This window comes from Poecilia formosa, unplaced genomic scaffold, assembly GCF_000485575.1.
Source record: "Poecilia formosa unplaced genomic scaffold, Poecilia_formosa-5.1.2 Scaffold55, whole genome shotgun sequence".
In the NCBI taxonomy this organism is placed as follows: domain Eukaryota; kingdom Metazoa; phylum Chordata; class Actinopteri; order Cyprinodontiformes; family Poeciliidae; genus Poecilia; species Poecilia formosa.
The window spans coordinates 940,895-966,363 of record NW_006799994.1 but is presented as its reverse complement, the minus strand read 5'-3'; the positions used below and the strand labels follow the sequence as shown (position 1 = coordinate 966,363).

Here is a 25,469-nt window from a genome sequence, read left to right as displayed (position 1 = left end):
ACAACATTCACTTGGACTCTGTCAAGTTTTTATGGTTGTCGTGTTACTCCCCTCCTCCTCACAAAGGGGGGGGCCGTAACAGACTACAAAACCAATAAGTAACAGATTTCATAATTTCCTTGATAGTTTTACTGTCTCTGTCCAAAAAAGCTCACAGAATAACCAAACCTCATCTTGTTTTATAGTTACTAAATTTTTAAATTTTCAGTTTAATAAATTGAAGCTCTAAAGAGCTCCAATTAATTTCTTCCATCAGTGGAAGACCCCGATACTCTAAACAGAACCCAGTGGAGGTATTCTTTCATTGTCCGAAGTGCTAACCCCGTCCCAACCAACTCCCACCTCTGAGGGGTTAACACTTACACAGTTATCCTTTCAACGGCTACAGAGATCAATAACATGCCGAGTCTTACCCTCAACAAAATCTACAAGGAATTTTCTTTAGCTGGAGTAGAGGAATCCAGGAGCACCGTTGTTTTTCCTTGGCACTGATTGGCTGAACCCCCAAGTGCAGAAATAAGGGAAACCAGGGATGCAAAATTCTGCAGTATAACTAGGACTGTTTTCAGTCTTAGCACTGGAGAAAGTGCCAAGATTGTCTTCCAATGTCTACTTTCTGGAAATGGAGATAAGACACTGTTTGTAGTGCAAATAAGCACCACTATTTGGTGTTCCTTTGGTTCAGAAACTAAAGAAACCAAAGAAACACGGTGTCTTTCTTTGGTGTCTGAACTATTTGGTGTCAGTAGTTCAGACACTTATATATTTAGATATATTTGATGTTTGAACTATTGAAATAGGCAGTTATAAAGAGGGAGTTAACTGTTCGCTGGCGGTTGTGCTCACTAAACTCCCCAAATACTGAGGAGATCCTCCTGTGGATTAAATTTGATTCAACGCTCCATTTTATTCCTGTGTTGAATCATTTCATGTCAGTGGCCTTCAGCAGGATGTTATAAGTTGTTTCTGTTACCAATGAGCGCAAAACGTTGCCAATGTTGCACTAATGTTGGGAAAAAAGAGTTTCACAATTGCCATTAAATGAAAAACACAATTAAAATCAAGTGTGAATAAGTTTTTTTCCTATGATGACTCATTAAAATCATGCCGCACCATCATCCTCCAACTACTTCCTGTCGTCCTTTTCTTCTTCATTTCTGCCAGTAGTAACATACAGTTGTTGATCATATGATGCAAAAAAGTGTTTCCATTGCAGTTTTGAGAAATAAACCAATTTTGATAAAGTCAACAAAGAATTTCACCTCATCCTAGCGCCAAAGCCCTTTATCAAAAAATAGGAGTTTTTTTCTAAATTGCTGTGTATCCATTATGCATATTTATTTTCAAAATGTCAAATTGAGCATTTATATGGTGAATGGAAACATGGCTACTGTCCAGTCCAACAGGGACAGAAGAATGTTTCGGGCCTGGGGGAACTGTTGCACCCAGACAGACAGGCAAGTCGGGATTGAACTGCAGACATGGATTAAGGTGGAATTNAATATTGTATTCAGGCATAAATCTGGGGAAGGATCCAGAAATATTTCTGTTGCTCTGAGAGTTCTAGTGAACTCCATGACCTCCATCATTGATCAATGGAAGAAGTCTGGGAATAGCTAAACTGAATGTCTAACTGACCGGGAAAGAAGGGCTTTAGTCCAGACCATGAACCTGATGGTCACTCTGTCAGTGCTCCATCATTCCTCTGTGGAGAGAGGAGAGCCTTCCACAAGGTCAGCCATCTCTGCAGCAACCCACCAATCAGGCCTGGATGGTACAGTGACCAGACCAAAGGTATTCCTTGATAAAAAAAAAAACAAACAAAAAACAAAGCCATGTGGTATTTACCAAGAGAAACAAGATTCTCTGGTCTGATGAGACAAAGACTGAACTCTTTGGAGTGAATGCATCATGTCTGGAGGAACCTGAGCTATGGGGATATTTGCAGCAACAGGAATTGGTAGACTACTCAGGATGGATGCAGCAATGTACAGAGACATACTGGATGAAAATCTGATCCAGAGCATCTTCACCTTGGACCAGGACATCAGTTCATTTTTCAGCAACAACGGTCCAACACACCTGACCAGGATCTCAAAGGCTTCAGAACCATTCTGTGAAAGTCCAGACTTGAATCCAACTGAACGTCTCCGGAGAGATCTGAAAATGTCCGTCTCCCAGGCAACCTGATGGAGCTCGAGAAGTTTGGGCGTCTTTGCCTAAAGACTGGGGAGAAATGAAGTCTGAGTTGTATGGCACTTTTCAGGGCCTTCACAGACACTTTACAATAAAATCAGTTGTTTCCATTCACACATTCATACACTGATGATGGTAAGCCACTGGATAGTAGCCACAGCTGCCCTGGGGCAGTCTGACAGAAGCAAGGCTGCCATATTGTGCCATTGAACCTTCTGACCAACAGCAGCAGGCCAGGCAGGTGAGGACACCAGGACACAACAACAAAGGCAGACGGAGTGGGAATTGAGCTGACGATGACCCACCCACTGCGGGGCGAACTCCTACCACCATCATCACCATCACCCAAGTTAAGCTGGTGGCATCATATTCAAAAAGATTTGAGGCTGTAATTGAGCCAAAGGTTGATCAACAAAGTATTAACCAAAGCTGGGAATACTTGCACAATTCATGTGTCCGACTTTTGGTTTTCTAGTTTTATTAAATTTGCAAAAACTATTTTCTACATTCTCAGTATAGGGTATTTCTGTATAACATTTTGAGATATTAATTTAAAACAATTAGGATTAAGTCTGTAACATAAAACTTAGAAAAAGTTAATACTTTTCTAATCTCCTGTAGTTCTTGTTGAGGATTGCTTGTGTGTAAAAAGAAGCTGCAACACAACTGTTATTGTTTAGAGCTATTGTAGTTCACAGACTTGCTTCAACCGACTCCAAAGCTTTAGACACCCTGCAAGGAAACCCTCCGAACCATCAATTGTTCGGTGGGACAGGGAGTACATGTGACTAAATGTTTGTGTAATTTTTCTGCAGCCTACATGCAGATTCCCAGCAGGAGAATATGGAAACATTTGGCAGGACAAGACCTCTCCCACACCAGCAGCCCACTGTTCTTTGTTTACACTCTCCCTCAGATCCGCAACATTGGACAGAAAAATCCTTTCACTCCTTTGAAGTGGGCAGTCAGATGAGGAGCTGGAATCTTCTTACAGCATCACGTTGCGTCAGTCCGATCCCGTGAGAAGAATTTTACAATCAACGAATAACTGTGATATTTTGTCCTCATTCATAAATGCACCAGGAAACTCACCAACAGAACAGGTAGCAGCAGCTTCTGCCACTTAGAGGGAATTAGTTTGTTCACTTACTGCTTCCAGTGACACCTGGCTGTGCAGAGTAGGTATGAGTATGCAACTAAAATTAACCTGGAATACCAAAGATGGCTTTCCTTGCTAAAATCTGGGTGCCGTAGGTTTAATTATTAATGTTCAAAAATTTCTCTCTGCCATGAAGAAGTTTCACACCCTCTCATCTAATTTTTACCCTGATGCCCCACTGCTAGAAACCAGATCGATGCACTCAGAAGGATCTATGTTTTTAAAGAATCAGATTTCTGTTGTCTTGAAATGTCTTCATTGAGCTGCAGGTCAGTCGGTCAGAAACACCCCATCTTTTCCTCTCCAGTCGTTTTTTTGTGTTGTTGGATCGGTAACTCAGGTCGCCTTCCCTCTGCAGCATCAGATGCTGCAGTAGAGCTGGTGGATGATCTTAGAAGCAAGTTTGACTATAAAACCAATAAGTAACAGATTTCATAATTTCCTTGATAGTTTTACTGTCTCTGTCCAAAAAAGCTCACAGAATAACCAAACCTCATCCCCCATCCAGCCTGGGGGAACTGTTGCACCCAGACAGACAGGCAAGTCGGGATTGAACTGCAGACATGGATTAAGGTGGAATTCTGATGTCTGACCTGCAGGTATTCAGAAAAGTACAAGTTCAATAAATGTTGAACATTTTGATCTCGTCTGAATGCAGGAAATTATCTGTCTGCAGCCTCCAGAGAGCTCCGACTGCTTTACCCCGTGGTCTCGATATTTCTTCCATGTTGCTTCGATTCTCTGAATCCTCATGTGACAATCCTCACAAAACTCCAACAAGTCTGTGCTTTAAAGATTAAAACTTTACATAACATCTTTCCAAGAAAGCTCTCTGCTGTCTGAGTCGTCACATGTGCAGAGTCACTGTGGAGGCATCTGGTAGCTTCGGCTTTAAATCTGGATGGTGAGCATTTTTATCTCTCTTCTCTGCCTGAACCTGAACAGGAAATCTTTATTCAGATTAGTCATCTACTAAATCAAGTTGCAAAAATCTGCAAGACGTGTTTTCATTTTTAAAATACTCAAATGCCATCTGGCAGGAAGGAAGCCTCCCTATGGTTTCCTGTTATATTTTACATAACTGTGGTGTCACTGAAACAGCAGCAAATACTAAAAACTGTAAAAAAAAAAATTCAAAACTGAATTTCCTTTGAGGATCAATATAGTATTTTTGAACTAAATTGAACCTCTAAATGGTTATTTAGGAGAAAAAATAATTTTCTTCTGCTGTTTCTTCAGCTCTTCTTGATATTTAAATGAAACTGTGAGTTTTGAGCTTTTTTTAAACAAACACTCCAGGCGTGTTTGGTGTTAAGAAAAGCATGAATTGTGGGGAAGCACTTCATGCTCTGAGTTGGTGGACCTATGATGCTGTGGGCCTGCATCTCTCCTGATACAGAAAGGTTTGGATGAAAATTCTGCTGGTTTCTGTGAGAAAAATATTTAAAACAATGATTATTATGTCTTTCAGAAAAATAATGAGGTAAAACATTTGACCAAATCAACACAGAAAATCAACTTTCCTGACACAGGAGCATCAGAATGAGACTTGAGCATTTCATCCCCAACAAACCAGTTAAGGCTGCACTCAAATCCAAACAGGAATCCCACGAAGGAAAAGCTTTTGTCTCAAATCTCTGAAACACCAAACAATCAGATCAGAGGAGCTGCTGCAGAAGCAGGAGCAAGACGAAGAGGAAGAACAGCTGGCCTGGAGTTCAGAGGAACATTTTCTCCGTTCATGTTCCTGTTTACACTGAGCAGAATCTGGATTGTTTTCTGCTTTTCATCTCTCTTCATTGATGATGGCAGCTGGACAGAGTCTCTATGGTGCAAACCAAACGCAAAATCATAAAATATACATGTAACTTATTGATACAGAGCCATGAAAAAATATTTTCTCTCTTACAGATTTCTTCTTCTTTTGTCACAAAGATGAATACAAAGGCATATTTTGATTTCTGTGAAGCATTAATTGCCCCTTAAAGCTAATAACTGGTTTTTCCACTCTTAGCTTCAACAGCCAATCAAATGTCTTTACCATCATTCTGGAAGAATTTTAACCCACTCTGCTTTGCAGAATTGCTTTAATTCTAGCTGCGTTTCCATTACAAGCATGTGCAAAACTTTCTCAATATTCCGCTAATGTCGAGAAAACTACTTCACAATTGCAGTGTTTCCATTAAATAAGAAACATAATTAAAACCACACATGAATAAGTTTGTTCGCATAAAAAACATTCCGCACCATGATTCTCCAACTACTTTCTGTCGTCTTCTTCGTAGCCAGAGGCAACATCTGATTAAGTGTCTCATGTGATGCGAAAAAGGGTTTCCACCGGAGTAATGCAAAATAAACCAATTCCAATATGTCTAAATAAAAACACCAAAACTTTTTATCAACAAGCAAGGGTTTTCTTTTCAAAATTGAATGAACAATAATAACAATAAAGCTTCAGATTTATCAATGTAAGTGGATTGAGAGCAGTTAGGTAGTAACTAGTTACATTTTCTCAATTACATTTACTTGAGTAACTTTTTTGAAAAGATGTACTTTCAGGAGTATTTTTACTATGCTTTACCTTTTACTTTTACCGTAGTAATTTTATTTTGAAGTACCGCTACTCTTCTGGATTCCCCACCCACTGAATGAATTCAAACATGTTTTAACCAAAAATCCACGATACCTTAAATTTTTGATAAAGTTAAATATGTTTCTTATTGAAAGAAACCATTTGGAAAAATTTATTTAGCCTGATTTTATTTTTTTATTTATATATATTATAGCCATGTTGGTCCTTAAAATACCGAAGTTTCCACTTAGATTTATATTTTTGTCTTTCCGATTATGTGAGTTTTAAATATTAAATAACTGATTATTTGATGAGTTACTCCTTGAATTGCTGTTTACACCGAATACTTTTTTTTTTTTTTTTTGCTCTTACTTGAGCATTTCTTGGATGGCTACTTTTTACTTTAACTTGAGTAAAAATATATTGAAGTATCACTACTACTCTTACTGGAGTACAATTTTTGGCTACTCTGCCCACCTGTGATTGTGAGGCGAATCAATCATTTCAGCCATGATTTTGTTGGAAACAATTGTTTGTCCTCATCCATACAATCAGGGGAAACCCGGTACCGGAGCGTCTGAGCAGAACCTGAGCTTTCAGTCTCCCGCAGCGAAACACAACAAACACCCCACTGACGGTCGGCTTCAATCGCCTGCTCTGTGGCTGGAGTCGGGTGGAAATGTGGGTCACACCCAGCCCACCCGGAGGTGCCTGGGCGGCTTGTTTGTGCTGAACATCCCCTCATAGAGCCAGCAGTGCTTCAAAGCACAGGACCGAGTCAGACTGAAGCAGCTGGAAGCGGTTTTTACTTTGGAAAACGATCCGGATCGGGAACAGAGTAGGTTTTAATTTAAACAACCACCAGGTGGAAAAGCTTCACAGTAACTTTGTTTCCTTTAGAAATGTGCGCAACTTTGTCAATATTCTGTTAGTGTTGAAAAATACAATTGTGGTTTTTCCACTAAATAAAAAACGCATTTAAAAATCACACGTAAATGTGCTCATTAATGAGATAAGTCATTAAGAACATGCCTTCTTACCACTTCCTGTCATCGTCTTTGTGTTTTCCACTGGTAGCAACATCCGGTTGTTGATCACGTGACCTGTATGACTGAATACTCAAATTTCGATACAGTCGAAAATACACCTCATCTTATTAAAAAAACGTGTTTTTTTTCAACATAGTTAATTATTAAGCATATTTATTTTCATAATTCAAATCTGTGCAATTATATGGTTAATACCCTGAATTTCAAACTTAAACAACATGGTTCAATATCTAAGGTCACAACTAAAATTCAGACTTTTCAAAACTATAATGAATACAATTCAAGATCTGTATCACAATAGAGATGTACAAAGATAAAAATCACATTTGTCGTAGTAGTGCCAAGATTTTTTGCACAGAATGCACATAACATTGTACGGGTTGGCAGCAGAAGAGTGAAAGACTTGATGTCCTGCAGCCAACTGGCAATAATTTGCATTTACCAGGCAGATGTGAAAAAAAATCTAGGTAGCTCGCAAGCCAGAGTTTATTAGCAGCTAGTTAGCAGTAGCCTCAACCGTCTGCGTGCAACTCAAAAAAGTCTCAACAGAAAAATAAACTATGTAGAATGAGATTAAACAGTCCAGCCACAACAAAATTTAAGACCTGTCATTAAGGCCAACATAAACATTTTCTAATGAATTTAATGCATTTTAAGGCCCTAGTTTTAGATACATGAATTTAAGACCTTTTAAAGATGCGGACACTCTTAAGGTTGTAAATTTCTTTAGATGAAACTTATAATATTGACATCTGGATGACACTGCTGCAAAAAAATTCTAGGAACTCATGGCCAATCAAAGTCCGAATATACGAGGCAGCATTTATGGTAAACATTCAGAAATGAGTGGGAAACAAATATTGATATTGTTGATGTTTCTTTGGATATGTTGTAGCATTGTCTGCAGGTTTTTAATGGGCCTCCCTCCCAAGCTTTTTTGGTCATGCCACTGAAAGGGTGCAGATGTTAGTGGTGTTAAAAATGAGTACATTTTAGATCATTTTTAACATTTAATGTGACATACATAGTTCTAAAAATCAAACTTGACAGGAAACAAATCCATTAAAGGAAAAGTAAAAGCAGTAATAAATACTTTTCATCTGGTGAAACCACCATTTTGTTGATTTGAATTCAAAGCAATGTTGAAAAAGGAAATATATCCTCAGTTTTCTAGAAGAGGTTTTGGGTCAGAACTGACAAAGTCTCCTGAACTCATGGTTTTATCAGTCAGAAAAACTAATCCCGACGCAGTAAAGCAACCCCAGATTATCACTCCACCACCACCATGTTTGACTGTTAGCATGTAGCTAGTGTTTACATATAAAAACTGACATTTTAACCAAAGCTTGTAGCAAAGAAAATGACAGAATTGATCTCAAACAACTTGATATATTAGTTTATTGTTCAACATTACAATCCAGTTTCTTTAAAAATCTAAATGTACATCAGTGGTTTACAGTTTCCCCCTCTTCTTGAGGAGCTGGAATCACCCTCAGCTGGATGGCAATCTTAACGAAGCCACGCAGGTGGAGCAAAGCATGCTGGGAGTAGCCCAGTGTGACACTGGAGGGGGAGGGGGCAGGAATGTAGGCTGAACACTGGACAAATAAGCAGTGAGAATATGCACTGCTTACAGTTACAGTAAAAACAACATACAGCTGCTTAAACATCCCTCTGAGCTGCAGGTGATGCTGCACATTCAGTTATACCTCAGATCAAAAATCAGGGACATATTTAAAACATCTTCATAAATTACAGTAATGAAGATATTGTGAAGTAAACAAATTTACTACAGACAGAAAAAGGCATTAAAGTATTTTAAGGTAACATTGCAATAAAAACAGGCAAAAAAGTAACTTAATGCACAGTTGGAGCATAAAAGCAGCTCTGGGTCCCTTCATTCTGTTACCGCCCATATTTAATGTTTTACGCCACCTGTGTCAAACTCAAGGCCCAGAGGCCAAATCCAGCCCACTGTAGCTTGTGACGTGGCACTCCAGGCTCCAAGCTGCATAAATCAGTCCCTACAGTTTTTCACAATCGCAAAAATCAAAAAAATCCTAAAGCATAATTGTGAGTTTCTTACAAATTTTCTGCAAAAATAGTGAAAAAACATTAGGTTTAAGTTAGGGGAGTCCAAAGTGTGGCCTGGGGGCCTTTTGTGGCCCTCAAAATGATTTTGATTGGCTCCTTGACCACAAGTCAAGAACATAAAAAATTTGGACAACGAAATATAAAAACAACTAATAACTTTTGTTTGCCGCCTCAGTCTTATTTGATGTGAAGTTACAGTTTGTGATCAATATGACGAGTAACAAAAAGTCACATCTGACCTCAAGTTGGCAACATTTCTTGTAAATATTTCTAAATTTGCACCACAAAATCTGGAATCTGAACGACAATCGAAAAATCCTGGCGGGACTGATCAATATAAAAGATTTTCTTTCCATTTCATAATTGTATGCCACTTTGTGTTGGTCTTACACATTATATTCCAATGTTTTTGGTTGTAGGTCAATGGTGTGAATACTTTTGTAAACCAGAGTATTTTAATTATTACTTACAGAATGCAGAGACAGCCATTTATTAATACTTTAACAGTTTGATAACATATTCCTTCATACATTCTGACACAACTGGCCCTTTAAGAACATTTATGTGGCCCAAAACTGAAAATGAGTTTGACACCCAAAGAAAACCCAAACCAAGCAGCAATGTTTCGCGCCTGCTGTGGCCCCTGTGGTGTTTATCTAACTATTCTGAAGCTTTCAGAACAAGTCGCCATCACTCGTTGCATTTCATTGCACAGCGTCCCGCTCCGTCTGCTCCGATGAGGGGAGTTCACGACCCCCGTGGTCACTGCTGTGAGTTTGGATAGCTGTATTGTCAAAGAGGGATTACAGGGACGGTGGCCTCTCGCCTCAACTGGACCGTAAATCAGAAATAAAAAAAACTTCACGCGCCGAGGACAAACGTGATGCGTCTCTTCACCTCGAGCTTCAAGTTCATCTTTGTGGCAGAGCAGCACAGGGGGGCGTAACGGCAACAGACAGGCATGACGCAAAGCAGGAAGGAGGCTGGACTTCCTCAGATAACTGAATATTGCTTAAAACTGAGAAGATTGCAAAATCCTTCTCAGTAGAATCTGTTGCAAAATGCACTGGGTGTAGAAGAAGAAACAAGTTTAATATCTGCTGAAATGACGCTCAAAGTAGGCACTTTTTGTGCTCTTTTACTTTGATTTAAAATAAATCATCTTGCAGTGAATAGCACCCTGGGTTCAACCAGTCTATCTGTATTTACATTATTATTTATTTTATACTCTGATTTTAGTGCATTTTTGTCACTCACGTAATCTAGAGTCCATTAAGAAAAAGAAAGTGATTATGAAGCAACTTAAACATAATTTTACTTATTTTGTTGTTTTATTTCACCAGGTAAATTGGTTGAGAACAACTTCTCATTTCCAACAACCACCTGTTCAGGAACAGGAAGTGTTTATCACCAAGTGTACAGCAATATTTTCCTACAGCGCTTACATTATGCACATTGAGAAGAACTGATTCAGTTTTTGTGCCACCCCTAGGCTATATCACCCTGGGTGAGAGCCACAAAGGCACAACAGTAGCTTAGAAGACTGCATTTTCTCAGCTTTAACAGGAACAATCTGATTAGTTTTATCCAACTGAACCAATCTGAATAAAGCAGACTGAAGAGATCAACCTGATACAATCAGATGATATAATTCTGACAAGATTGACTGAAAGTCTCAACCGACTGCCATTTCTTTTAATTCTGTAAAGTAAAAGAAAAGAAATCAGGCGAGAATTAAACCAACACAAAAGAGAAATCGGAACATTTAAAGGCACTAGGGTTCATTGAATCTTATACTTTCATTCCCACGCGCCGTGTCGCTACGAGTGTGCTGCTCGAACATTGCATGTTTGTGCGTCTTAGTAACAAAGGCTGAGTTAAAAAAAAAAACAACTCAGTTTAAAAGTTAAAAAAATGAGTGAAACATGGCTCTGAATGTCAGACATATTCAAAGGAATCGCTTTGTAACAGATGCCGAAAACATTCAGTAAAACAAACAGCAGCCTGAGAAGACCGACTGAAAAATGATGTGTGATTTTTGGAGAATTTGAATGAAAATTTAAAGGAGAATTTTACTGTAAACAGACAGATAGAAATCTGACTTGTTGGGTTTTTACTGAACCTGAAGCTCAGTGTGACTGAACTCCAAAATGTAGAATAAATATGATTTATGATAATATAATCATTCAAATAAAATAAAATCCCCCTCAGCTACCCATATTCCCTTGTTGATAACTGGTCTGAAACAGTCAAACCAAACTCTGACTAAAGATAAAAGTTTTTTTCCATCCTCTGTAAAATTGTTAATTAAAATAAAACAGGAAGTGATTGTATTGAATGAAGCTCCCCAGAGGAAACGATCATATAAACATTGGTTCTGCTTCGACGAGCAGTGTTGTGTTGTTATTGAGTCCAGCAGCATAAGCAGTTCTGCTCGTCACCTCTATGGCGCCTCCTGCAGGAAGGGAGTGAAGGAGGAGCGGACGGTGCGACCCCGCAGAGGCTGCTGCACCCGGAAGTTGTTCACCATGCTCTTCTGGACTTCCTCCTCGGCAGAGGTGAACAGGAGGCTCCGGAAGACCGCCAGCTGGAAGGAAAGGCATGAAGCACTGATAAAAATGTTCAGATTTTACAATCCGATGATATCAGTATTGGTCCTGGTATTGATAAAAATTCTAGATGGGGTCTCGGTGACAATGTGCTCTGAATGACGGCTTGCTTTACTATTTTAAATTTTTTTATTTATTATTTTATTATATTAAGAATTCCTAATGACACTTTCTGAACCATTTGAAAGAAGGTTTGTTGCATTTTGTTTTTTACATTTTTGACCTAGATATTGATTTTGTCAGTCTCAGTTTATTATCTCTATAGTTTATTAGAAAAAGTAAGAAAACAAACTAATAATTCCTTAGTTCCATGTTTTCATGCATCTCTAATATTGTATAATAAAGCATAAAAATCTTGAGAATGAGACTTTTTTTGTCTGAATAATCAATAACTAAAATAATCGTTTATTATGCTTGCAAAATAAACAAACACATCTGACATAACTCCACTCAAGTAGTGGGTGAAAAGATATGGACAGCATTTTAAAAAAACTAAAAAGGTGTTATTAGTCTGTGAATTAGAGTTTGATGGGGTCATTTTCTTCCACTTGAGGAGCCAAATTCTAAAATAATTTTTTTCAGTTTCAGTTGAACATGAGCTCTAAAGCAGAAGATAGTTGGTTTTACTGTTGTGGTATTTTTAAGGATTAAGATTACAAGTTGATGCACTGAAACTGAGTTCTGAAAACCAGAGAGCTTTTCTTCCTTCTGTTTAGTTAAAACGGACTGCACTGACTATATTTGGCCACTTGGGGCCACTAAAGGAGCTTTGATTCCCTACTGAGTGACCCTGAAGTATCTAAACAGTGTATAAAAACTTCCCCAAATATCTGGTGAAAATGAACAGCTTCATTATATTCCTTCAGCAGAGGAGACTAAACGTGTTTATACCACTAGGAAAAGGATCTAGCAACTTTTCCAAACATGCAGCACAACATCTATGGTAAAGAGACAAGAATCAGCATTCTGTTTTAAAATAATCATCAGGTGTGAGTCAGACACATACCTGGTCATGGCTGACTTCAATATGCTGCTTCATAACGATCCAGGTGACGGACTCTGTGAGAGGGGGCGTGGTCAGAGACCCGTGGTACGTCCAGTAGTCATCGATGTTGGAGGGAAACAGACTAGCTGGATCAAAGCGGTTGAACTCCACCACGCTGTCCTGCAGACGGACAGAGACAGAAAGACTTTAAAATTGCTTCCTGAGGCCTTCAGTGTAGCTGGGATGTAACGCCAGCAGAGGGCGCCACTTCAAAAACAGATTTTAGTCGGAAGGTTTGGTGATCTGATGCATCCAAACACGAAGCTTGGACACATTTTCCAAAACGTGTGACTGACCTTGTGTCTGATGGCAGGCAGAGCGTCAACCAGCTTCTGCAGCCCCTCATGTCTCTTTCCCACCTGAAATGGGATTAGACATTAATCTGGATTAAAGTCACAGTTCATGTCGTCATAAACAGCTCAACAGAAAGCAGCAGATTCATGACCAAAGTGTGTGTATATGTTTGTGTACCTTCAGAAAAATTCCAATAACGGCTAGTCCATTTTCCTCCATCACCGCCTCCTCGAACAGAGTGTACCTGTCAGAGTTCCAGTGGACCAAGTGGAGCTGAAAACACACACACACGCACACACAATGAGTTTCTGTAAACTGAAACCTGACGCCCTGCACGTTTTCACACAAACCCACACTGTGCTGTGGGCACCAGTGGTTAAAGGACAACATGCACAGTCACTGGAACATCTTATTACATGAAATCAAAATGGAACAACATAACATCTAATAAATGTTGGAGTCTAGGGACATAGATCTGGGCAGTGAAACCAAACTTGGGAGGAAAAAAACTAATGTTTATTTAATGCAAATTAAACATTTTTTCCGAGCGGATGTAAGAGAAGCAGCAGAACTAAATAAAGCCAGGCTCTGTTTAGATCGGACTGCCTTTTTCCAGTCTTAAAGTAAAACCATGACTGGAACCTGATTAAAGAAGAAAATGTTTTTATTTCAGGAATCCTAAAACAATTCAGACATTGATTAAAGCCAGAGTAGTTGCTAGTAAAGGACTAATTCTGATGTTTTTGGTATATTTTCTGATCGCAGTATGTTTCACAAGCAAAAGAAAATTCATGTTTTTCATGTCTATAATGTGATTTTCCCGTGTTTTTAATAGAAAGTGACCTCCACAATTTTTGTAACTATTTTTTGCCAAGAGATACAGTTTTAATATAAGCAAAATATGACTAATTCAGTCTAAAACGTTTCAAAAATCATGTCTTTTTTGTTCTTGTCTGATATTTTTAAGTCTCACCCTGCAGTTGAACTCATGTTTGCATGAGCAGAGATTTTATTACATGCTATTAATATGCTATTGATCGCAATTTAACAATGGACACATGCAATTAATCACCATTGACTGGTCATTTGTTTAGACTTTTATCAAACAATATTCAAACCATTATATTAAAAACCTTTTAAGGATGAAGTTCTAATGTTGTGTTTGTATTTTAATGAAACTTTTGCCACATTCTGCTGAAAATAGATGAACTTCACTGCTCTTTATGTCTGTGTTGGTGGAGAATGTTTCAGTGCTGACACAGTACCTCTGCAGGAAACAGCCTTCGGTCCACAGTGTGCTCTGAGCCCCAGTCGTTGCTCTCACCCCAGTGGAAGTGGAACTGACAAAGCCTGTATTTGTCCTGTAGGGGGCCTCCCTTAAGTGCTACACAAGAAACATACATAAGATATCAGGATATTAGGGAAGCAGGCCGTATGCAATGATAATGGTGAGTTTTCACTGAAAAGTTTAAATTAGGTTTCTTAATTACAGTTTCTAACTGCAGGGTTTGTGCACTTTTCTCACAGTACAATTTAAAAATTTTCAAGGTATGTTTTCAAACATTGGAGATAAAAACAATACAAATGAAATTAAAAGAGACAGCTTCAATTCACAATTACATAATATCACTTATTTTTATTAATAATAACTTGTAATATTATTCTACCTTCTACAGCATGGAAAAGGCTGTTTTATGTTTTGAAATGTCTCTTACACCTGACTGGTCTGAAAAAGAAAAATCTCTAAAAATTGTTCTCGCCAAGTTTTCTGATATTTACAAATAAAAATTATTTTTAGTAATTCTAACTGATCTAAAACGAGAAGTTTGATCTGATTTAACTTCAGACAGTGAGAAGAAAATTGCGTTTATGTGTTTTTGTCATCTATAAATGTCTGTTTACATGCTCCATGTAAACAGACATGGAACATGTAAACATGCAATCTAACATTTGCATCTTTTTGTAATAAAATGCAAATGTTAGATTGCATTTTATTACAAAACTGTGCCATTTGAATAGCAAGTACCGTTAAGGACTTTATACAGAAATCAAGCACTTTCCAGATCATGGAAACACCTAATTGAAAGGATTTCAAGAACCTGTGCCAACACTGCTGGTGATTTGTTTAGTTATTAAAACTCTTCATGCTGCATTTAAAAACTAGAGTCACGAGAAAAAAAAAGAAAATCAAGTTTTCTGTCTGTCTGATATTAAATTGGGCTGAACCTATCCCATTTTAGGTATCTCAAAACTACCAAACTCATTTATTAATTTGCCAACTTCCAGGACAATAAAACATTTTATTTGATTTTTTTTTATTTTTTACTTTCTATAAATTTGAAAATTTCCCGATATTTCCTTTAGTATTTGGTAGAATTGGCTTTAAACTTTATGAACAAAATCAAATATTTTGGCTTTCCTTCCATAAGCTTCTCACAGTTAGTGTTCTGGGATTTTGGCCCATTCGTTCTAACACACATGTGTCAAACTCAAGGCCCGCGGGCCACATGTGGCCCGCCATGTCATTTTATGTGGCCTGCCCCAGCATTTTATAGGCCCATGATTGACTTAAAATAGGTTTTGAGCATGAGCATCGTCATTTATTTCCTCCAGATAAACTGCCGGCTCCTCAAATGGATTAACACAACGTTACATTCTCTTTAGTTTTCTCTGGTCTGTGATGGAAACTTGAATTTAACGCACCATTTCAACCAAAGGTTTGTAATGCGCTTTCTAACCAGACGCTCCAAAGCGTCCGGTCCATAACTCTTCAACACGCTGTCAGCTCCCGGTCAGAAAGACGCATTTAGTTCAGAGACCATGAGATGATATTCAGAAAGAATGTTTTTAATTAACTGGTTTCAGTTGCCTCTGAGACTANCAAGAAAAGAAAAATCGATTTACAAGTAAGACTGTGAATGAAGATGTGTGTGAGTTGGTGTCAGGGCGGCAGGTCGAGCTAGACGTTATCTTGACTGACAACATAAAAATAAAAAATTTAAAAAAAAAAACTCGGTCATGTACTATTTTTATCCGTGAAAATTCACAATCATATTAACATCGGCTATTTAGTCGCATTTTATGCGGTTTAGTTAATATTCACCGTGAATCCAGATCCCATCACAAATTAAACAGATAAATGTTTAATTTAATTCTCAGAAACTGACAGATGTTACGTCTGCAGCTCCTCCAGAGCGCCGCTCTCTTGGGTAACGTGAACCCAGAAGTCTCCATTTGTTAAATACGCTGCTGGATGAGTTACTTCCAGCGGTTTCTAAGTCTTCGCAGCGGTGTAGCCGCATCCGGAGTGGTTGAGCAGTGGACTGCGCATGTTACAGTCTAATTAACTTTTGCATCGTCATTTATTTCCACAAGATAAACTGCCAGCTCCTCAAATGGATTAACACAACGTTGCATTCTCTTTAGTTTTCTCTGGTCTGTAGTGGAGACTTGAATTTAACGCGCCATTTCAACCAAAGGTTTGTAATGCGCTTCCTAACCAGACGCTCCAAAGCGTCTGGTCCATAACTCTTCAACACGCTGTCAGCTCCCGATCAGAAGGACGCATTTAGTTCAGAGAACTTGAAATGATATTCAGAAAGGATTTTTTTAATTAATTGGCTTCAGTTGCCTCTGAGACTAAATCTTTGCGTAAAGTCTATGATATCTGCCCAATGTGACTTGTTTTTATTATTTGTTTGCTCACCTTTAATCACTGATTTAAATATTGTAATTTTTAAACTGAGCAGTAATTTTACATCCATGGAAACTGAAATGTGATATTTAAAACTTCAATACATAAAATCAGTTATTTAACAATATGAGGTGTTTAATTTATTTTTAACATTGTATTTTTATACATTTATGCTNTTTCAGTTGCCTCTGAGACTAAATCTTTGCGTAAAGTCTATAATGTCTGCCCATGTGACTTGTTTTTATTTTTTATTTGCTTACCTTTAAACACTGATTTAAATATTGTAATATTTAAACTGAGCAGTAATTTTACATCCATGGAAACTCAAATGTAATATTTAAAACTTCATTACATAAAATCAGTTATTTAACAATATGAGGTGTTTAATTTATTTTTAACATTGTATTTTTATACATTTATGCTGGGGCTGCCCAAGCCTAGTTTTCCAGAGCTACCATCTGCAGCTTTAGATGCATTCCTTCTCTAACACACCTGGACCATTGACTCATTATAAGCCTCTACAGAACTGAAAGAGGGAAGTCAACCTTTTGTCTGGGGTGTTTTAGCAGGGATGCACTCCTGATTTGTACCGTCAATGTGGCCCGTTGAGGGGGGCCAATATGCTGAAGTGGCCCTCGGTGAAATTGAGTTTGACACTCCTGTTGTAACAGAACTGGGAGAACTGGTTCAGGTTTGTCAGCCTCCTTGCTCACACTTGTTCAGCTCTACTCTCAGGTTTCCCTAAGATCGGGGATTTGATGTCCACTTGAAAACAATGACTTCTTTGTACATTGTCTGGAATAAAAGAAGCAGTCTCATTCCTGAACAGAGTTATGGCGACAACTTTAAACTCCTTCCACATCCTCACTGTGTGCATTCTGTTCAAGGACGGATGAGATTTCATAGTGAAGGATACACACTGCCTACATTTCTCGTGATAAATTCCCTGATTTCCCACAATCCTAATGGATTCTAGAAAGTTTGCTAGCTAGGCCCGTTTTTAGCCTCCACACACCTGCCAGATTATGTTGGGGGCAACATGAAACTGCTGCTGCGCATGCTACTCAACAGGTTGTTGCTAGGTAACCAAAGAGTGAGTGAGTTAGTCAACGTCATCAACCTTAAACCCGAGTGAAGTTGGCCCCTTCACCTTCTTCAAATCTAACAAAATTGGTGTCAAATGTTTGTGCAGTAAAGATTTTAGTTTGTGCCGCCATGATTTTAAAGATTTTAACAAAAACCGCTTGCCCCGCTTACTTTTACAAAATGTAACAAATTTGGTGTCAATAAACGGTGTTATGTTTGTGCAGTAGATCATCAGATATTTTTATTAATATCTTTAAAATGATGGTGGCACAAACAAAAAATCTTTGCTGCACAAACCAGCATAAACATTGCAGATGATTTACACCAATTTTGCTAGATTTGGGTAAAGTGGAGTGGGAGGGAGGAGCTGGTTGACGTTTAGACCTTTAAACTTTCATTAATATCATAAAGCAAAAGCACAAACAAAAGATTTTGCTGCACAAACATAGGAGACTTGACTGACACCCCTTTTCTTTGATTTAGAGATGGTGAAGGGGCTGGTTGACTTTTCATGACCTATAGAACCATTTATTAAAATCTTTAAAAATAAAACGCAGCACAAACGTTTGCCACCAATTTCATTAGATTTAAAGAAGGTGGAGAGTCGACTTCAGTCAGGTTTCAACTTTTCTTGGTGGGACCTGAAAGAATGAGCAGCTAAAGCATTTCCTTTTCCTACATCCCCCAGAATGCTGTGCGGTTCAGGATTGGACAAAATTCTATCAGACTTTTTTTCTACAGATATTGATCAAGTGTCTATTGTTTTATTGCCCAGTCCGAAACGTTGCAACTAAGTGGAAAAAATGAAGCGTTGCTTCCTGGTGTGATTCAGCATTTTGTGGAAAATGCTGATTCATTTCCCATAAAACCCCGTTGAGGAACAGGTTGGTTCAGGTAAAATAGTGACCATGAACTTTCCAGGAAACCTAAAGGCAGAGACTCCAATCCCTTTTAAAGTCATTACTTTTTACCGTGGTCATAAACTTATCACAGAAAGTTAAACATCAGAAACAATTTAAAATACCTCCTCTACTGTTAATGTTGCTAAAAAAGGAAAACGTTCTTACATCTCCTTTGAACATTTTTAATTCTTCTGAAATCAGCCTCAGATATTTGGAGTTATTGCATGTTGGGAAAAGCCTGGTAGTCAAAACAGAAAAGGTAGCAATTACAAGTGAGACTAAGCTCAACATAAACACGAGTCACATGAAGGTCAGCACCTGCACATGGTGCGTTTCAACTGATTTCTGGCCTTTCAGACATATATGGTGGGGGTTCTTTAAGAGGGAATGGGGGCCGAGATAATCCTCTTATGTAGATCAAAACATGCAGTCACCCTGCTGAGGTTTCTCAAGATTTAAAGGGAAATTATACAAGGAACTGAAAGAGAAAAAGGCTGAATAAACAATAGATCCACTTTGTATAAAACAGGTTTCTTTGGGGTCATATCTGAAGGAGTTTTCATTAAAAGTTTAAAATGTTACTCACTGTTCTTGTCAGTAGTGTCGTCATACTCGACCAGAAAGGAGTAACCGTTGTTCCAGATCTGCTGGCAGGTCTGCGGGTCATAGCTGGACTCCAGCGGCTTCAGCTCCGAGTCGAAGACGGCTTTTTTCACAGCGATGTCGATGGGAGACTGATGATCCCCTCCTGGGACCTCCAGGGGCCCATGCCACATAGGGTGCACTGGAGACCAGGACAGGAAGGAGAGAAGAAGAAGCAGAGGGGGAAAAATTAAAAAGGAATATCAGATTTCATGAAGCTGCTGCTGTTTCCATCAAAACAAAAAACAAAAAAACAAATGCTGACACCTACTTTCCCCATTGTGCTCAGCTGCCTCCAGCTTTTTCAAACAGTCCATTTTAAAACATCTATCAACTACACTCAAGTCCTACAGGGACACAAACTCCTCTGTACACTGAGGACGAACTAAAGGGAGAAAATAAGTCAGAGAGGAGCAGAAGGAAGTTTTTTTTCTTTAAAGGAAACAACTAAGAAAGAGAGAAGTGGGCCGGCTGTAGAGAGAATGACACTCGGAATGTCCTGGCATTCCCCCAGCTCCGCTCCACAGCAGGAGCAGCAGACCGGGACCTCTGGCAGGTCAGAACGCCGGCTCGCGCTCTTCTGACTTCTAATTACCCCAAACTCAGCTTGGCGTCCAGAGAACCTCCAGAAAAACTGTCCAAAAAAATCATAAAAATCTACTTCATCCTTCTTAATCCAAACCAACAGGATGAAACCAGAAACACAGAACCGTTTGCTCCTCTTCTGATTCCTGAACGGGTCTGACTGGGAGCTTACCTTCATCTTCATCAGACTGCAGTAGCTCCTCCTCCTGTGGTTGACTGTTCACACAATAACTGCTTACCAAGCCGCAGCACACTGCGCTACTCTGAGCTGTTTGGTAATCCATCTTGTGGATCATGTGTTAATATTAGACAATATTTATAAATCAGCTGAACTGACAATTCCCAAAACAAAACTTCAGCACAGGATGAAGATGAGCAGAAACAGCCAACAACAGATGTTGCTACTGTTTAAATATTATATTTCAACTTCTGCTTCAAATACCACAAAAATCATGAAAATTGGTTGGCAATTATTCAATAAAGTTTATCAGATTAAAATTAGTACCAATCGAAACATTAAACAACATCTGAATAGACGCTCATAGTCTTGTAGTTTGACCTCTATCAAGCAGAGGGCGCTGCTGCACATTGAGCTGTTGATGCAGAAATAAAGATGGCGGGGCCATACTGAAAAGACAAACAGCCCAAACAGAGTCCAGTCTGGGATGCAAAATCCTCTTTAAACAGAACCACTTAAACACATGACAAGCTCCTTAAGTTTCTCACTAACTTCAGACGAGCTGAAGTTAGTGAATAGTGGACCTGAGTCAACTTCTCATTAAAAAAAAATACTGATTTGCTAGGATGACAGAAAGGCAGAGGAGATAACGCAGAAAAATTGTAACATGATCGAAAAAAACATGGTGGCAGGGTAAGCAGGGTTGATTTTAAGGGCATGAGTTAATGCAAAGTTTTTAAATTCCTTTAAGAGCAACCACAGACTGTATTTTTGTATGAACGTCTATGTTAATGGTGAATTAAGTGTATCACATATTTTATTCTGTTGTTTTTTTTTTACTGTTCTGCATCCTGAGAGATTTCTGTTTTGTTATATTTTATAAGCAACAATTGGAAAAACATCTAGTACACATTTCTATTTTTTTTACTTGTTACAAGAAAAGACTATTTTGCAGTTTGAAGCTGAATATCGGCCATGTGTCACAGAAAACAATAACACAGTGCTTCAGAGGCAGTAGGACCAGATTTCCATGATTTCCAGTCACCACTTTGGTTGTTTGACACCGACTTTAATTGTTTATGAGGAATTGGTTCACGGGCAGAGAATTAGAAGAGTATGACGTGAAAAGCTGCTGGTTTATTAGCCATTAGACATTATGAAGGTAACTGCATCCAGAGTTGTATGGCTGGATGAACCACAGCTTGAAAGTAAAGACACAACCTTCCAGTTTGCATTAAAGAAAGCTGGAAATGGCAATATATATTATCATAATCCCAGTTTTATAGCCTATGGATTGAGTCAATCAAATTTTATTAGAATTGAAGAGTTCTGGCTTCCTACAGTCCACAAGCATGACCTTTGGGATAATGGTCTATCTAAATTTCCCTTAAGTGTGTGTGTGTGTGTTGTCCTGTACAGGTGGAACCCCCTAACTCTCACTATTTTTCGTCTGTTTAAAAACGTCAAGACGCCAGAGGGAAACTACTCCACACATATGAATATTAAATGACAGTCTGATATCAGAGATAATTGTCAAAAGATAATCCTACAGAATCTGTCCATTGAATGATCGGATATAGCCGAGCAGTTAAAGTAGATTTAAGCTGCACTTCATCCTTTTGGCCACAAGATGTCATCAAAGAAGACAGTGCAAATCAGCTGGAAGAAATTACAATTTTTCCATACACTTTAGAAGTTTTGATCATCATTACAACCTAAATCAAGTGAAAAGAAAAAAAGTTAAAATGTCTGTCTTTATTGTTTATTATTATTATTGGAAAATTTAAAGCAGTGGTGTCAAACCATTTCATTTCAGGCCATATCATGATCACAAATGTCGTCAGAGGGCAGGATGTGGCAAATTGTACTGATAAAACTACCCATTAACAATTATTATTATTAACAATTTATTATTAACAATAATTTGATGTCTTAATTTGATGCATTTCTTGAAATTCAATGATGTGAAGCATCTTTATACATTGATGTAATTTGGCAGTATACTGATGAAACTGCTTTGATTTGATTGGTAAAACAACATTTAATCACACAAATGATTAAATTAAATAGAGGGCCACATAAAAACTTATGGCAGGCCACATTAGGCCCCTGAGCCTTGAGTTTGGCCTTAAGCCATTAGACATTATGAAGGTAACTGCATCCAGAGTTGTATGGCTGGATGAACCACAGCTTCATAATGATCACATGATTTAAAGGTGATCATTATGAAGGCTGATATTTCAGATAAACATCTCCTAATTAACATAAAAACAAATGAAATATGAATTTATTCTCCTTTTAATTGATTCAGAAAAAAACGCAGCTTTGTTTGTTATCGTTTTTCCATTTCTCCATGTTTTTTTGCATGTTTTATTTGTGGCCTAAAGCGGGACAGAGAAACTTTATGTAACTGGGCGTTGTAAGACAAGGACCTGACAGACCAGAATGGGTGTGTTTAAAACTTTATGGTCATTAAAAATACATTTGACATGTGATGACTCTTAGAGGTGGATTAGGGAAAATAGAAACTAAATCCACAATCAAACTAGATAAAATCGCAGCGGATTAAAGCAGTTTACGGACATAGAGTTCTTTCTGGTGCTGAAATCTGATAGTAAAGTGTAAAAGAGATAAATGGAGGTTATGCAAACTCTTTTGTTGGATTACAATAGCCTCAGCAGGCAGTTGTGTGAGGCAAAAGGCTTTAAATGGACAGCATCGTCAGGAGTCATTATTTGTCAAAGCGCGAATTGTTATTGATCTGCTGCTTTTTCTTAAAAGGGGGCATGCACCCATTTCCTCCTTCACCGTCTCACAATAAAATGTTCTAATGTCACAGCTGAACCAAAATAAAACATGGAAACATGCAACTAACATCATCTGTACTCACTCTGAGACAGGACATATTTGCTGGAACACGCTGTGAGGTTGCACCGTCGGACAGGCGTTATCCTGGGACTCATGGCGTGTCTGACGAGCTGTCGCTGAAGGTGAGAGACCAAAGGTCTAACCGCTGCAGAGAAAGTCACCATTTTCCTCCAAATGACTAGACCTGCTTCGTTGAAAACGGCTACGCTGTGAATTATAAGGGCTTCTCGGTTAGAGGCGCGCGCAGCTAGCTGTTAAAACTCCACACTGAACTGAAGTTAGCCGCCTGTTCAAAACACTGTATCGACTGGCTGCTACTTCTTCCTTTGTATCCTCCTCCTGCTCATCTGGAGGCGGAGAAAAACCTTCAGAATGTCACCGCAGAGGAAAACCACCGTTTACAGTGAAGCTACAGCGAATGGCTACATTTCTCTAACCCGTTTAAATGCGCTGCTAGGGCCGTAAACAGTTGAAGAAGACCCTCGGTGGTTTACCAGAACAGTCGATGCAAGGAGGAGGGGCTGCGGTTTTGACCAATCAGAGAACTCCTGTGAGGGGTGTTAGCAACAACCATAACAACGTTAAGGAAACCGTCAACACTGCCGCGAGGTGTCACAGTAATTATTAAATACCCTGTTAAAAACCTGTAAAAAGGCTTACAACATCATTATTCCGACATTTGTTCCAACAATAGCCTAATATTGGGACGGCTCTTAAAGTGTTAAGTCTGTTTAGACTATTTCACCATAATAAGTGGAACATTGATCACCATATTCGATGTGCATTGATGATTTTGATAACGGCACACATGTAATGTTTGCTACTATTTGTTTTATGGCTTTTTATTTTTGTGTTTTTATGACTGCCGAATAGACTTGATTTATTGATAATAAAATAGAAATAATCTTAACCCTGGTCAGTGGATGTCCCAGCAGCAAAGTGACATGCAAGTCGAAGCTGCTAGATTGTACACACAATAAAATAAAATAGTGTCAATAAGGGTAAATTTACAGTATAAAAAAAGTAATCCAGTTTTAAATCGAACATACTCTGATTCAAGCAAGGTCTTTAGTTAAGAAATGCACAAAACATGCATGAATATTTAAACTTGAACATCAACAGACAATTATCAAGTATTAAAAGATGTACACAACAGGAATGTACAAATAACAGAGATGTAGACACTTATTGGGCTTGTTGATAACAGATGAGAGGAAGGACCTGTGATAATGTGATAGCACACAAGACAAAATATAACAGTGTAGAAATATCTCTTATTGTCTCTTATTGTAAATTCAGGTGTAACAGCAGCAAGATGACATGCAATCGAGGCCTATCGGTTCAAAATATATAAAACAGATAAAACAAGAATACTGTATTTTTATGTTTTATTTTTAATGTTTATTTTTTATTTATTTATTTTTATTCAACATTTTAAATGCTTGTTTATATCTCTTACACTTCAGCACCAGAATGAGCCCTTTACTTAAAACTGCATTAATAGCCTTTGATTTTATTCTGTTGTACTGTGAGCTTAGCTAAATTTATTCTAATCACATGTAATTTTTTTAACCACAAAGGTTTGAATGTGCTCAAATAGGTTCTACAATTCCCAGTATGTTTTGTACAACACCCAGTTACAAAAGGTTTCTGTATACTTTTGCACGCCACACATATAACATGTATTTATTTATTTTTCATTAAAAAGCTAAAAAAAAAAAAAATACATAGTTTAAATGAACATAATTTCTGCAAGGATCACATATCAAAATAATAAATATTTTACATTAAAATTGTTTGTTTTTAATATATAACATTCATGCAGTTAGAAAATATTAGTCAATATTAGTTATTATAAGTACACGTAGATTAAAGGTGCATTTCATCAGCAGGAACAACAGTACTCTATAGGAGGCAGCTGAGTGGAAAGAATAAAAGTATCTGCTGCTGTTAACATTTTACCTTTACCCACTATACTAATTGCATTCTATCATTTCTATCAGTCTGTGATGTTGTCATTTGGTTTCAGCTTTTCTTATTTATAAGCAAAGTTGTATTTGTATTAATCTTATTGAAACTGGTTATAAAAGACCCCAGACATATCATCTCTCTCTGACCCAGTGACTTTTGGTCCAATTCAACTGTTTTCTTCAGCTTGTTTACGAACCTCAGCGTTGCATCACTGTTTATCATCAACGTCACCTCTGAGTGACGAAGGCCAGTAACTTTGTTTACAAAAACTCTTAAGGTATGTACTTTACTAATCTGTGGAAACTGAAGGTAAACTGAATCTGTGGCTTCGCTCAGATTTGATTTCAACACGTGTCCCAGGTGAACAGTCTGTTCCCAGCTCCTCTTTACATTCTTCACAAACATCTTAATGTGCAGCTATTACCTGTGTTCAGACAAGCTAATGAATAGCAAATACTTCAATAGCAAATATTTAGACATCTGGCTCTCATATTTCGCATTATATTCTGCTCTGTGCACAGAAAA

General features: G+C 38.1%; 1 protein-coding gene across 2 annotated transcripts; it reads right to left on the bottom strand.

Annotated features, from left to right (window-relative positions):
- Nucleotides 1-8,349: 8,349 nt before the first annotated feature.
- ca5a (carbonic anhydrase Va) lies at nt 8,350-23,503 on the bottom strand. 2 transcript variants are annotated; one of them, XM_007553196.2, is made up of 7 exons: nt 22,996-23,503; nt 19,287-19,484; nt 14,284-14,402; nt 13,196-13,291; nt 13,021-13,083; nt 12,686-12,844; nt 8,350-11,657 (listed from the first exon to the last, which is right to left on the bottom strand). In XM_007553196.2, exons 1-7 carry the CDS (start codon nt 23,135-23,137, stop codon nt 11,514-11,516), a joined length of 921 nt encoding a protein of 306 aa, XP_007553258.1. In that variant the 5' UTR covers nt 23,138-23,503; the 3' UTR covers nt 8,350-11,513. The 2 variants fall into 2 exon arrangements, with proteins under 2 accessions (XP_007553258.1, XP_007553259.1); XM_007553197.2 differs by lacking the exon at nt 22,996-23,503 and adding an exon at nt 19,614-20,061.
- Between the last annotated feature and the right edge of the window lie 1,966 nt (nt 23,504-25,469).